General features: G+C 33.0%; 1 protein-coding gene across 1 annotated transcript in view; it reads left to right on the forward strand.

Annotated features, from left to right (window-relative positions):
- The window catches only part of LOC129217452 (tRNA (uracil-5-)-methyltransferase homolog A-like), an 88,660-nt gene that overhangs the window by 42,371 nt on the left and 30,102 nt on the right, over positions 1 to 16,187 (forward strand). Inside the window, exons 6-7 of the mRNA XM_054851753.1 lie at positions 1,401 to 1,550; positions 1,841 to 2,060. Of these exons, the coding sequence (XP_054707728.1) occupies positions 1,401 to 1,550; positions 1,841 to 2,060 (370 nt within the window). The remainder of the gene's footprint in view (positions 1 to 1,400; positions 1,551 to 1,840; positions 2,061 to 16,187) is intronic.

The following is a 16,187-nucleotide window of genomic DNA, read 5'->3' on the forward strand; positions in this document are numbered from 1 at the left end:
TTTCTTTACTGCACAAAAATTAAAAAAGCTGCTTTAAGGCGTACAAAAAAGATAAAGTTTATACGAACTTTCTAGTCGGGACAAGGAAGTTTCCATTATTAGCTAACTAAATAGAAAAGACTTGTAAATTTACAACCATGAAAAGAGACACTGAATGCAATGAATTTAATGTAAAACAATGCCTCTCTACATGCTTATGCAACGCCAAATGAAGTATTTTATTGAAATTTAATTGAATGGAAAAAGTCAGGACACTAAACTGTCAATTGTTTTGAAAATCACCCTCGTACAGAAATGAGATTTTTCCAGATTTTGCTTGAATGTCGATCAGTCTTTCATAATATAGATGAACGATGTTCGTAGAAAATATTTGACTTTGACAGAAATTTTTTTTAAAGCTACTAACATTAGTTAAAAAAAAAAAAAAGGAAATTAAAAAAAAAAGTTTATTTCTGTTTCTTTTAAATGTTTTCCTCTTTGCTTTTTTCTTATGTGAAATAAATCTAAAAAAGTTGTTATTTTTATTGTGATATTAAATGTGTTATATTTTTATATATATTTATTCAATACATGCAGTATACCATGCTTATACCGTACGTATAACCTCGGACTCTACAAGGCATACTTATGAAATCTTTGGAAGATAAGTCTATTTTTATGTGTTTTAATTTCAACCCAGTCTGTATGCTCTTGTTCATTGTCAAAATCATTGATTTCTTCCATTGTCCTGCTCTTCCATTTGTCCTTGCATCACTTTCTCAAATTGAGCTTTAAAAGTTAGTAACATTTCTTCAAGCACAGTTTACCATTTTCAAGATGTGGGCTTTTTGAAATTTTTTCCGAATGTTTCCTTTGCCAGTAACTTCTTCATAAGCTCTTTTCTGCAACTCGCCTAAAAACTTTGTGGTACCCTTTGATCAAGGGGTTTAAAAGTGGCTGGTAGAAGCTGTATGCCAATTTTCTTTAGAGTTGGAGAGTTTTGATTGCATTACAATGATGTTCATGTAAATGTGGGCATTTTTTTTATATATATTAAATAAATAAACATGGACAAGTTGTTTATTAATTCAAAAATTGTTTTGAAATGTACAAAATATTTGTCATGTCTGATAGTCTCCTTTAAAATTTTGATTTCATAAATGCTTACATAATTGTAAAATTTTATCCTCATTGCAGTTCATGTACCGTTATTATACTTCATTGCTAAGCATAATTATTTTGATCAAATTTTTTCAATGTATATCTTCTTAAAAAATCATTAGTTACAATACAAATTTTTTCTTTATAGTTGATTTTATCCAATTCTTTCTTCAGCTTTAAAAAAATGACTGATCTGCTGGAACTTAAAATAAGTCATTTCTCCTTAAATGAGTAAAATAACTTTTTAAATTTATTTTTAGGCTGAAAAATGCTGTTACTCCATATTGGAATATACCCTATGATGAACAGTTAAAGAAGAAAGAGACAGATGTTCGTCAGTTTTTAATAAAGCTTGGAAGTCAAATATGCCAGTTCAATAAATTGTTAAAGCCTCATATTCAGAAAAATAGGTAATACTTTGCATTATTTTTCCTCTCAAATATTGATTTGATTAGATAAAAAATGTTCTATGTGTGAGTTCATCACAAGGTTGAGTAATTTTACCTCGTTGCTCATAATGCAGTTTTAGAATTTTAACCCTAGCATCAATGACCAAACGTTTTCTTTACTCTCAATAGCCGGATACCGGGATACCCATCTCAAAGTCATCATTTTAAATTCTTCAGAATAGTCTGATTTTGAAGTGAATACAACAATGAGAGTTATTTATGCAGATTAAATCTTTAGTTTTTATTTTTAGGACTGATAACAACAATCTATGTTGTCCTCTACTCCCCATAAAGCCTTCACCTACCACAAAAGCATATCGAAATAAATGTGAATTTACTGTTGGGAAGCATCTTCATACAAAAGAAAAAACTGTTGGCTTTCGTTTAAATGCTTACAAGGAAGGTTCCATGAGCGTTGCGGAACCAGATGACTGTATCAACATATCGAAAGAAATGCTACGAGCAGTAAAGGTATTGATATTATTGTTGCTTTATTTTAAAAACCAACTGCAGTAAACTCTCGTTTATCGGCGGTTGGATTATCCGGGATCTTTTATTTTCTTTTAACTGTCATTAAATGTTTTTTAAACTTATGATTGTGTAATTGTTCATTTTTACCTTTTACATACGCATGTATATTTTTACTTCCTTTTACAATAAAGGAAGTATTGTATTGGCTAAAAAATGTTCACTCAAAAATTAACCTTAATTTCCATTTTGCTCACCCCCAAATGAATGTTGATTTTTTTTTTTTTTTTTTTTTGACCCATTCACACGTACATACGTACCTAATAACGTATCGGCTCCCGAAATATCCATTTTGACGTTTCCCGAGTTAATTACAACCAGTTTTCTCGTGACGTCTGTACGTACATATGTGTGTATGTGCGTATGTATGTTGCATAACTCAAAAACGGTATGTCCTAGAAAGTTGAAATTTGGTACGTAGACTCCTAGTGGGATCTAGTTGTGCACTTTCCCTTTTGGTTGCATTCAGGTGTTTCTAAATTTAGCTTTTGCACGTTTTGGGGGGGGGGAGGGGAATTCTTTGTTAATTTCAATGCAAACTCAAGTGGTGTTATAATTTGGCGGACACTTATCAATATATCGCCAGTCTTTTGGTTACCAAGTTTTGTCGCCAACCTGGCGACTAATTTGGCGATTTTTTTTTTTAAATCTGGTTTCAATGTGGCCATTGTTGGTGATATTTAGAGAGTTAATTCTTGAATCACATTAAAATTGCAAAAATGGGGAAATAACATTAAATTGGAGTAAAAGGAAGTCATATGATGCACACATCAGCTTGTTATTCAATGTTAGTAGATGCAATGTAACAATGTTTTCAGCAAAAATTTAAACATATGTGTGAGTGTTAATCATACTTTTTAGCTATTGTATATTGTAGTATCCTTTTTTACCTGTTATTCGGATTATCCACGGTTACCGTGCCACCCTATTCTGCAGATAATCGAGAGTTTACTGTAATTAGAATTGAAGGGATCAGTAGATAGAGGTGTTAACTGACATTTAAAAAAAAACTAGTTTTATTGATGGATGTAAATTTTAAATGATTATATTTCACATAAGCTAGCATTGAAAGTCCTATTCTGTGTATTTCCAGAGATTCTAGATGATAAAGGTGTTATCTAACATAAAACCATAAATTTTCTAGTGGTTAAAAGTGTTTACGTATTTTAACACCTTTATCCACTATAGAAAAGAGAAGCTTATGTTTCCCAGACAGGCAAATTAGTACCAGCAAAATCAGTATGTACAGGCCTTCTGTACCATGTTAAGTGTCATTTACAGTGTTCCTCTGAATTCAGTATTGATAACAGGACTTCCATACTAACTGAATTTAATAAACTAGATGTAAATGCTAAAAATTGTACACTTTTTAATAGTACTGAAATTAATAGCATTAAAAGACAGAGCACAAGTGCTAGGAAAAGTAGGGTAGCTTCATACAAATATTATGTCACTTTCGACTGTCAAACTATAAATATTTGCAAGACAGCTATGTGCTCTTTGTATGGTATTGGGAGAAAAAAGCTTGATATCATAAAAAACAGTATTTCTAATGGGTTGTCAGCACCACTACCAGATAAAAGGGCCATCACAGTTCAAGACCACATAAAGTGGAAAATGATGTGAAAGCATATGTAATGGAGCATATAAACAGTTTCCCAACAGAAAGTTCACATTATTCTAGGTGCATCAATCCTCACAGAAAATACCTTTCCCCTCTTCTTAGTATCTCAAAAATGTATGCTTTATATATTAAACGATGTAACGAAGCTCACCAACGAGAAACCTTTTTTGTCAAAGAGTGGACATACAGAAGTATTTTTTTCGAGTCAATCAAATTTGATAGGGAATATGCAAAAAGTAATAATGGTACTGTTTTCATTACCGTTGACTTACAACAGACTATGCTGTTGCCAAAATTAACAACATCAAAAGCCTTTTACTGGCGTCAGATGTAGTTCTACAATCGAGGAATACATATGATTTATAAAAATGTAGCCAAAGCCACATTTTGTACATGGACTGAAGACGTTGCCCATCAAGGAAGCTCAGAAGTCTGTAGTTCAATTTTAACGGCAATAGAAACACATGATGAGCTGAAAACAAAAGACGGTTTAACAGTATGGAGTGACTCTTGTGTTGGTCAGAACAAAAACTTTGCAATGATCTGTCTCTATCAATTCCTTATATTGAAAGGTTATTTCAAATCAATAGACCACAAATTTCCAGAAGTGGGACATACATATCTAGATTCAAATCGGGATTTTGGAAGAATTGAGAAGGTTCTTAAAAAACACGTAACGATATATGTACCAGACCACTATCGGGATATCATCCGGAGTGTGTCTCGAAAAGACAAAGTGATTGATATGAAAACCATTTCCGCCATACTGAAATGCTTGCAACAATGTTAAATTTTACAAACAAGAAGAAAAATTGTCTACAAGAGAAGGTTAGGTTTAGGGATGGGATCAGATGGATTCGGGTTGAAGAATATGGATCTTATCTATATAAGGAAAGTTATGATCAATCTTTGCCGTTTAAAAGAGTAGATTTACTATGAAACAAGAAAATAGCAAGTCCACTAAGTACTAGTATTCGTCTTCCTAGAAAAATGGGTAAAATAGGAACTATAACAGAGGAAAAAGCTCAAAATCTTAAAGAGCAACAAAAGTTTGTTCCGGAGGAACATCAATGGTGTTACAGCACTGTTATAATTGGAAATTATATGTAAATGACTGTAAAGCTTATAAAAAAATTTATTTACTTTATTTGATTATTAAATCCAGAATATTGCGATGCTTTCTTAAATTTATAATTCAAAAATTGTGATTCAGATAGATGTTAGTATATTTTGTTACCATCATCCATTGACATGGTATGAAAAGTTTGATCCGAAATTTAGTGGATGAAGGTGTTAACTACATAAAAGTGATCAAAAAACTCATTAATTGATGGTTTTCACAACTGATCATTTTATAATAGATATTTCAAACAAAAAACTAACATTTGCTACCCAAAGAGAAACATTTTATCTATTGCATAAAAAATACTAGCCTTTGAACTTTGACTGCGTTTTTCTCAAAACAAATGATTTGTCAGTTAACACCTTTATCCACTGAGCCTTTCAATTACCTGGTCCTTGTATTCATGATTTAGTTTGCCTGAATAAAAAGTGATTTAAAAGTATACATTAACATTAAACGAGAATAATAATGTAGTGAGGGATGAAAGTGGACATTTTCAAGTTTTGAGTAAAACATGTTTATAAAGATAAGGTCTTAGGTAGGCTTTCATTTTTCTAAATCATGCTATCATGGGTTTTGGACCTTCGGTCTCGGACAAAATTTCCGAGACGGAGGTCGGGACAGAAAGAAATTCTATGGCTTTCCTTCAGTTTTTACTTAAAAAGAAAAATTGAGTGTTTGAAAAATATGCTTTAATTACTGTACCATTCCATAACCACCAATTTAAATTGACATTCTCTCAATTTTCCGCCATGGGCTTGTTTTGTTTGCAATGTGCTTTTCTAGGAGTGGCTTTTAGACTTGTGCCAATTAACTGCTTTTAGGTTGCTCTGTTGTTTCCAACTCACTGAATTGCAGACCGTGGAGTTGCTCCACTATTCTCCCTGATATATCGAATTTATCGCCTTCATTTGAAAAAATTTAGCCTTTTCACTTTCTATTTTCGAGCATCCTTTCAATTTTTTTTTCATTTGTGGAAATTTTTTTCCCACAAAATGTTTCAGAATTAAATCTGAATTACTGATTGAGAGTGGAGACTGACGTGATGAAATGTTTACGCCACAGCAAAGGGCGTCCACATACCAGGCAAAACAGGAATTATCAGGGACTTGAAAGATTTTAATGAAAATGGGAATTTTGGAAAGAATTGGAGGAAATTTTCAAACTGGTTTGAAACACCAACGGGCAATTGTTCGTGCATTTTTGACATGTTTTTGGTAAAATATTTTAAGACTTGAGGAATCACTACATTCCAATGTCTTTCAATCTAACACTTGCTAGAATGGAAATATGGAGGGGAGGGGGGGAGAGAGAGAGAGGGAGAAAAGGAAACGAAAACAATAACGGCAGCACGAATTTGCGAAAAAACACTGCTCTTGCAAAGAGGGTAAGTCTGCAAATTCACCAGCGATACTGAGGTCCTAAAACGTTTGTATCTTGGACAATCTATAAGGGGAGTGGGGGGAGGCGGGAGGGGCTACTCAAGGGCTCCATAATAATATATCGAAAAACTGAATTGAAAGTCATTTTTGCAGCTAGTAGTGGTTCGGAATTTTTCCTCTGCAAACTCTTAAAAATTTAAAAGTCAAAAATGTTTAGGCTTTCTTTAATAATGTAAAAGTGGGGAGGGGGAGGTTTAAAAAAATCGGAAACTGGAGTCTTAAAAACACTAATTTAGGCAATCTTTGGTGAGTTGATAAGAGACTGTTTTGATGTTCTAACCTGAAAATGTTTTGTAGCCAGGGTTGGCCGAATTGGACCCAATTGGGTTGGACCCAATGGGTTTTTTTGAAAAAACCCATTTAAAAAAACCCATTATTTAGCCCACTTTTGGGTTTTTTAAAATTTTGTGAGAAGTTTTTAAAAAAATTAATTAATTTAAATACTTTCACAATTTAAACTTCTTTTTTATTTGTTCTTCACCACAGACAATGAACATAAAAAATGAATTTTGAGCTTTAATAGTATTTCTTAACTCTTAATGGCATTAAAAATATACTTCAAAGATTTTAAATAAATGTATTTAACTTTTTTCTTTAATTGGTCAATACATAACTCGAATTATCTTGACCAAGTCCTGTCACGTCTGATTTTCTCAATATTTGTAGATTGTACAGAGGAAACTAATCTAGTTAAAAGGCTTTCATGTAAATTATTTTCTGCTAACCCACATGTCACAAATCTCGAATAAACACAAGGTAATTTTTTTAGAAATAAACAGATTTTTCAAACGGTCGACAGAAAACAGAACAGGTACAATATTTTCATTATTTTACAAAAAAGGTTAATATTTCTTACCCTGTACACAGAAATAGAAAAACAGGCAACATAAAGTTCAAAGAAATGTCTTAATTAAGCTGGAATTCAGTAAAAAGGGATTTAAAAACCAATTGAGGTTCTACAGTAGTTTTGCATAACAAAATGAAATACTATAAAGTAAAATGCAAAAAAAAAAAAAAAAAGTAGTAATTAAAAATGAACAATAGATTTTATCACTCGAGAAGTAACTTTGTCTTATCTGTTGGTAATAATGAAAATTAAAAAATCTGAAACTTTAACATTCTTGGGATTTTTCGTCTTTTATACATTTCTTCAGAAAACTCTGAATTTTAACTAGTTTTCCAGCTTTTTATCCGAAGAAAATTTTTGCACTTTGTCCATATACTTACGCTACAATATGCTACAAGTACCCCACATTTCCCCTAAAAAAAGACAAAAAAACCCACATTTCTTTTAAAAAACCCAACTTTAGTTGGGTTTTTTTGGGTTTTATTTAAAAAACCCAAAAAACCCTGGGTCCATGGGCTTTTTAAAAAAAACCAGGGTTTTTGCCAACCCTGTTTGTAGCTGATGTATTAAAAACTATTTGAGGCTATACTTAAAATTTCTTAATAGAAAGGGAATTTGGGACCCTCTCCTGAAAAGTATTTGTAATTGATGTCTTAAAACTTTTATGCCGTCTTTGTCGATGTCAAGAAAAGTAGGGGGCTCTGTTTAGGCTAAATTCTGAAACTGGAGTCGTAAAAGCAAACCTTTAGACCATCTTGGAGTTCGGGGTTCCCTTTCCCAGAAAAAAATTCGAAGCTGAAGCATTCAAAACTCAGTTTTAGGTTATCTTTGAGGGACTTATACTTAAGAAGAGGGGTTCAAAGACTTTCTGTCAATAAATTTTAGAACTTAAATTCTTAAAACTTCGGTGATAAAAAGGGGGAACCGCAAATGTAAGTCAAATTTAGTAAACTTTTAGTGAGAAAGGAGTTCGGGGGGGAGGGGGGTCTCTCCCCCAAAAATTGCTTCGTGCTGAAGTATTGAAATGCTATTTTGACTATTTTTGAGTGAGTTAAGAGTGAGGGCATTCGGGGGTCTTTCTCGGAACATTTTCAAAATTGAAGTCTTAAAACTTTGGGTTGTCTTTGCGATGTGGGGAGGAGAGTTGCTCTTTCAGTAGAAAAATTAATCTTAAATACAAACTAACACTGCCTTTAATAAACACAAAGAGAAGGGGGGGGGGGAATCTGACGCTCAGCCCGAAATATTTCCGCTTCTGAAATTTTAAGAACTCTGTTTTGGGCTCTCTTTTGATGACTTAAGGGGGAAGGGAATAGGAAGCGTCTTTCAAAAAGTTTCCAAAATTAAAGTATTAAAACTTTTAGGCAGTCATAAGTCATGTATACATGTAAGGGGGGTACTGTTGCTAGAAAAATTTTTTTGGGGAAGTAAAGCCTTAAAACTCAAATTTAGGATATTTGTGGTGAATTCAGAAGAAGGGGTTCAGGAGTCCTCTTCCGAAAATTTTTCGATGCTGAAATAATTAAAACGCCCTTTAAGGCTATATTTGATTAGAGAGATTTAAGAGGGATGTGATTCGGGGACCCTCTCTGGGGTGAGGATTTAGTTCCCCTATTGCTTTTTTTAAATTAATGAGTATTGGAAAGTGTACCTCGTTAGAAAAAAGGATCTACTTCACTAAAGTGAGTTTTTTTATGGCTAATTTCACCCCCTGCTATCTTATAAAAGAATTCTTTTTCAAACGAAGATTGTGTGGGGGAATGGGGCCAGTTTATTATAATTAGTTGTCCATACCAGGGGTCTGGCCAGAGGAAATTTGGATCCGTTAACGCATAGCTGCCAACCTCAAGATAAAAAAAATAGGAGCAATGAAGGGAAAAAATAGGAGCAACGAGGGTTAAAATAGGACCAAGAAATCGCGGCCATTGCTAAGCCTTCCTTCTGTACCACAAGCTTCTATAAGTTTTAAACACCACTATGATGCTTTTCTGAATTTTCATGTTTGATTTTCAGCAAAGCTACAACCAAGATTAAAATATAATTATTTTACCAAAAAAAAAAAAAAAGCATCGTCACGTAGCTACATAATGAAAAGTAAAAAAACATAACTGTTTGATTTAATAAAACTGCAATCTCTTTTTAAATATTTTTTAATGCATATACGTGTATTAAAAATGCATTGTATAAGAACATATTGAAGAATAAAATACACAATTTACTTCTCGTGCTTGGAAATCGAGTTCTTACGTAACTTCATAGTAAAGATCAATTCTCAGGAATTTTCCAAGTGGCCACTAGACCTCAAAATTTTAGTTTCCAACACTATCGCTAAATTTTGAAATACAAATGGGGCGGGGGGGGGGGTTACAACTTTCATAAATAAATAAATGAATAGGACTTAGCACATTCTAAAAGAGTATTATTCAATACTTTTTTTACACATGGAAAATTTAAGTTAAAATAGGTTTCTGATCTTTCTGCAAAAAAAGAATAAATAAATGAGAAGTCAACAGGAAACAGCAGTTCAAATGAAATAGCTTCTACAAAGCCTCCAAGACAATGAGGATCAAATACAGATAAAATTTTCCTTTAAAAAAACATTTTTTTCTTTGCATTGTATGTTATTTTTAATAGTTTGTATTGAGATAAATATACAATTCTATTTTCGGAAACTTAGGCGATTAATAGTCTCATCTACTTACATTTTGCGGATGACCAAACATGGCGACTACGAAAAAAAAAGGGTAATAGATTTTTGAATTAGTTGCAAAAAAGTAACTATAAATAATTAATAATCCTTAAAAACTATAATTTAGACGAAATAATCAGTATGTAGTAGATTAGCATCTAAACCAATAAGGATAAAATAATATTCTGAAATTTTTTTTTTAAATATTTCAAGAAAATAATTAAGAATTTTCTGAAAAAAAGGCCCATTTTGAATTATTTTCAATAGTTTGCATTGCAAAATGCATCTTATTCCGTTTTTGGAAACTAGGTCACTAAAACTAAAAGAGACTTAAGTGCTTAAATCTCACAAAATGACCAAATATGGCGACTAAGTCAAAAATTAGGATAGAAATGTTTGAACTTGTTCCATACAAATAACTTAAAATCCTCATGAAACTACAATTTAATTGAGAATATTTAGCACAATAACTTCCAAAGCAGTGAGGATAAGATGAAATTTTAAATAGTATGATTTTTTTCATTTCTCAAGAAAATTATTTAAAATATTTTTAAAAAAAAGTAGCACATTTTACTTTACTTTAATGATTTTTCAGTTAAGGAAAACACCCAAATCTGCTCTGTCTTTGAAATTTTAGGCGCTTAGCACCGTCGACTTCCATCTTGTGAATGACCAAACATGGCGGCGATGTTTTACACGCGTGAAGCTGAAATGCTCGATCAAAAACTGATGTTCTCCAACCGTCGCTCTCCTCAGTGTTTATCCTGATACTAATGCTTCCAAAGCATCAAATTGTCTTCCCTTTTGTTGAGTTTGTACATAATTCCTGCCTTCAAGGATAAGGAAATTTCATCTGAAAACGAAAGTGAGATCTCGAAAAATCGGAGTTTTTTGGACTAAATCGGATTTTTGGAGTACGCAATAAAAATCGGAGAAACTCCGGGAAAAACGGAGCACTTGGCAGCTCTGGTTAACGGCAGGGTTGGCAAGGTTTTGGACACTACGGTAAAAGCCCTGTTTTTACCGTCCTGTCCAAAACCCTCGTGTCCAAAACTGTCCAAAACTATGTTTTTAGAAAATTTGTATTTTGTGAAAAAACATTAAAAACAGAATAAAATGTATTAAAGTAATGCTTTAGATTGAACATTTATACAATAAGAACATTCAACTTATTTGTACAGCTGATTTTAATCTTGTTACATAGAAGTTGATTTCTTGATTACAATTTCAATTTGTATGCATGAGTCTATTTTATTTTTTTTTAAATTATTTTTTTGATAATAGTAACCAAATTTCCCTATGTTTATGCATGTGTGCAAATGAAAGCAGGATTGGCAAGGTTTTTACCATCCTGTTCCAAACCCTTTTGTCCGAAAGTGTCCAAAACTATTTTTTGAGAAACTATATTTTGTGAGAAAATATCAAAAATAGAACAAAATGTCTGAAAACAATTTTGGACTATTTAATACATTTATTCAATGTGGATATTCAAGTATGAAAATATATATAGTATATAACTTATTTGTGCAGCTGATTTTAATCTGGTTACGTAGAAATTAAATTCTTCATTAAAAATTTCAATTTGTATGCAGAAGTTTTTTTTCATTAACCCGTTCGAACCCAGGAGCACGCCGGCGTAACAGAACGATTCCTCTCTTATTTTCCCAGCGGCACTTTACCGCGACGCTCTCTTGTCGACGCTTACATCCCAGCGGCACGTGGGCGCGTTTTCAGAACGGAACGATTTATTTGAATTTTTAAATGATAATAGATGGCGCTAAATGGTTGTAACTTTCATCATACTCGAGTCACATGGTATTTGACCTTCATGTACAGGCGTTAGTTTTAGTTTCGCGCTGTCTGATAGGGTAGGAGGATAGATTTATTAATGTAAACAAACCGGGAGTTCTGGCTCTTTAAACTGACAGTTAAAAGGACGCCAGCGCGTTTGTTTATTGCTTTGCTTTTTTCGAATGCAGTAATGAAATAACTATATCTAGCTGACTAATACATGAGAGGGGGAGGGAATTGAATATTTCTCAAAGCGCTTAGCAGAGGTCTGAGGATTTATGGCTCTTTAGAAGCGCACTTTTGATTTGGAAGTACATGTTAATTTCGGTTTCTTTTCTGCTTTCCCTTCTTTCTTATTCATTTCTTTCATTTGCTGAACTTCGATTATTGAATCCAGATGGCTAAGATGGGAGAAGGGGTTCTTCAGGGTGTATTTTGTGGGATTTTTGAGGCATGTGCAAGAGATGTAGTTAGTTCAATTTTGTTAGCCATGGCTAAAAGACCGAGATATTTAACGGAGAGTGAAATTAGTAAAATTATGAATGAAAGTGATTCCGAAACTAGCGAAGATAGTGACTGTGATATAGGAAATTATAGTGGTTCGGAAGGTTCATCTTCCTCAGAAACTGAAGGATATGATTTTGATGAAGAGGTTGCAGGCGATGCTTGCTCTGAGCCTGCCACTAATTGGTCTTCAGAGATAAAACAAATTCCGCAAATTGACTTTTCGGTGAGAACTGGACCAAATTTTACCACAGCGCAGCCAGTGACTGAACTGGATTGTTTTAACCTTTTCTTTGATGAGAGACTTTTAGATATCATCATCAATGAAACAAATGCTTTTGCTCAGAAAATAATCGAGAAAAAGCAAAGTGAATCTGAACCCTCAACTAGCTGTCTTATCAAGCCTTTTCAGAACATAACAGTGGATGAACTTATGATATTTCTCTCATTAGTAATTCTAATGAGTATCATCCGAAAACCTAACTTAAAAATGTATTTTTCTACAAATACAATGCTTTTAACACCATTTTTTAGCATGGCTATGGCAAGAAACAGATTCCTAGACATTTTGAGATTCCTGCATTTTAATTCCGATACCGAAGCGAAAAAACTGGAGAAAATCAAGCCAGTACTAACTGCACTAATAGAAAATTTCAAGTCCATACTTACGCCTGAAAGAAACATATGCATTGATGAAACTCTGTTTGGTTGGAAAGGATGTTTAAGTTTTCATCAGTATATACCATCTAAAAGAGCGAGATATGGAATAAAAATATATAAATTGTGTGAATCGCAGACAGGATACATATGGAACTGTTGTGTTTACACTGGAAAGGATACTGAGATCATTCAAACTGCAGGTCTCTATGGTGAGAGAGTTGTGAAAACACTTTTATCAGATCTGTTGGGAAAAGGATACAACTTATATTTAGACAGATTTTTTGTGTCCCCAAACCTTGCTTCATATCTGCATGAAAACAACACAAACATGTGTGGGACTGTCATGCGAAACAGAAAAGGAATGCCGAAAATCATTCCTGATGTAAAAAAAAATGAAACTGTTGTGATGCAGAAAAATTGTGTGAACTTATTTGCATTTAAGGACAAAAAGAAAACTGTTTTAATGCTGTCAACTGCTCATGACAATGTTATTGTGCCAGTCGGCAAGAAAGACAGAAAGACTGGAGAGGACATTTCAAAGCCGTTGTGTGTTGTTGAATACAATCAAAACATGGGAAGCGTTGACTGCGGTGATTCAGTCATTCACCATTATCCTGCTTTCAGAAAAACAGTTAAATGGTATAAAAAACTGTTTTTTGGATTTTTAGATATGGCACTTCTAAACGCAAACATTATATATTCGAAAGTAAAAGGAGAAAAACTATCAGCTTTGGAATTCAGAACTAGAATTGTTCATCAAATAACTGATAAGTTTAGCAAACCGAAGACTCATAAGATAGCTCCAAAATCACCGGACACTCAACCTTTTCGATTATCCGGTAGACATTTTCCAAAAATTTACATTGATGGAAAAGGTAACAAAACTAGAAGACGATGCGTCGTTTGCACAAAAAACAAAAAGTCAAGGCAAACTTCGTACTATGAGTGTAAAATATGCAACGTAGGACTGTGTGTCGATCCTTGTTTTGAACTATACCACACGCAGCAGAATTTTTAAAATTAAGTTCATAAAGACTAGTAAAGCACAGGTTTTTTTCATTCTGATTTCAATGGTATTTGTTCATATGTTTATTTGCGTATCGTATCCTTTATTTTTGTGTGCATACAGAAGGTTAGTGTTTTGCATATTTAATTCTTTTATTTTAGTGTTATACCTTTGGTGTTAATAAATATTAAGTAGTTATACATTATTTACATATCCTATAAATTTGGAGTATTTATATTGAAATTCTGATTTTATATGATTTTTTTAGGAAAATTAGGCTTAACAGCTCAAAGTGCGTGGGCCCGTGGCGACGTTCCATTGCGGAGCGTTCGGTCCCGTGAGTGCGTTTTGTTTTCCGCGCGCTGGTCCTCAAGGGGTTAACCAAATTTTTCGACATTTATGCATGTGTGCAAAAGAAAGTGTTCAAAATATAGTTCAATAATTGACTTAAATGCAACAAATTACAAATTTTTGTAGTTGCAGAATGTATTATATTAAAAATATGAACTAAAAAAAGAATAGCACAAGAGTTTTATAATTAAGTGTTTAATCATGAATTTCTTGTTCTTTAATCTAAACATTATGTAAAAATTATTTGCAAAAACCATTAAAAAAATTAAGCTTTTTTTTCACCTCGATATTTATTGCACATTTAATAACATTCCTTTGAGTTATAAATGGAACTGAAATTAGTTGTCTTGGTGGTGTTGTGTATTTCTTTTCATAACTCTACCAACTGTTACACAAGGAAGTTTCTATGTACTAGTTACTGGAATTTTTTCAAGTAAAATATTTTTTTAATGACCATTCGGAGAAAAATATTATCAAATACTCATTATAATTAAACCTCATTAATATCCGCATTTATGTATTAAGAATATTGCATTAAAACAAATTGATTAGATTACACACCTTTAGCTTTAGCATAGTTTTGGACAGTTTAAGACAGTTTCGGACACTTTTGGACAGTTTTGGACGGTAAAAACCACCTGTCTTGTCCTAAACCAGTTTTGGACAGTCCAAAACCCAACCCTGGTTAACGGACCCTTCACAAAAATCGGATCAACCAAAACGGACCCTTCACAAAATTCAGATAAACAAAAACAGATCTTTCTCAAATCTTTTATTGGAAGAGCAAATCTCAAATCAAAATAACACAGCATATTTCTGTGCACAAAAATGATAATGTTTGGAACCTTTTTAAAAGTTAAATTAGAGGGATCAACTTATACAAAATCTGCTAATTTTGAAAAAGAAAAAAAAATCGGCACACTTGTGATGCTCCTGCAAGCGATAAATAACTACTAAGGCCAAATAAATATAATGATTGTTGCTGGTCTTTGAAAGAAATTAACAGCTGAATGTCAGTTTGGTTTATAATTTTGCTTGTTTGTTTTATGCAGCGGTGTTGTTGTTAACTTCTCTGTGTTGTTGTAAACTTCTCTGAAAAAGCAACTCTCACTCAGTCAGTAGTAAGCATTTTTCTCTGCGCTCATGATTTAATAAACAATAATATACAGCGAAATGAACTTAGAACTGCAAAAGATAGTAGGGATGGGGGGGAAATGTGATCGCTTCAGATAGGGTTACCAACATGAACTTATCGCCACTTAGCGTCTGGCAGGTGCGATGTTTAACTGTTTATCGCCACTTAGTGTCTGGCGGGGCATTGTTTAATTGTTATTTTGGGAGAAAGTTATATGGGTTTGATTTTTCGATGCTAAAAAAGATCATTAATTTTAAATAAAGTCTTTTATTTAACGTTTTTTTCTTAAGATGCCTACATTTTAAAAAGCGCAATCTTTTTACATTCGATATAAGAATCATATATTATTCTTTTCTCAAGCTAACTTCGCTTTATTAGTGTTAGCAAAAATATGAAATTTTAGTTCTTGAAGACAATTCCCAAAGGTTTAAGAAAGTTCTAGTAACTTAATTCATTGTATTACAAACATTGAAAATTATCCCACTACCTAACCGGCGGACGAATTGTTCCCCAAAGTAGAAACTCCAACAGAATGATGCGTTTGTTTACACAACGCGATGATGTGATGTCATTGTTACCGAGTTGAGTAACGTTTTGCTGAGTGCAGGTGAACAATCATTTTAAAAGGTTTTCACAGTTAAATATAAACTGTTGTGTTGTTTCACAGTGATAATTTATGCATATGATTCGATAAACGTCACATCATGACGTGGTGGAATTGGGAAATGTATTTAAGAGAGTGCATCCAATCAATCAATCCCTCTCTTATTATTCTTATCTTATCAGTTTTGATGTCGCCGTAACTGCAGTTCGGTGGTTACTGGGAGCGGTGTGCTCCAGTTTCTCATCAGTTCCACGTTGTCGAGTGGACTTTATTTTTAGAAAAATGTAGGAAATA

This window comes from Uloborus diversus, chromosome 2 (assembly GCF_026930045.1).
Source record: "Uloborus diversus isolate 005 chromosome 2, Udiv.v.3.1, whole genome shotgun sequence".
NCBI lineage: Eukaryota > Metazoa > Arthropoda > Arachnida > Araneae > Uloboridae > Uloborus > Uloborus diversus.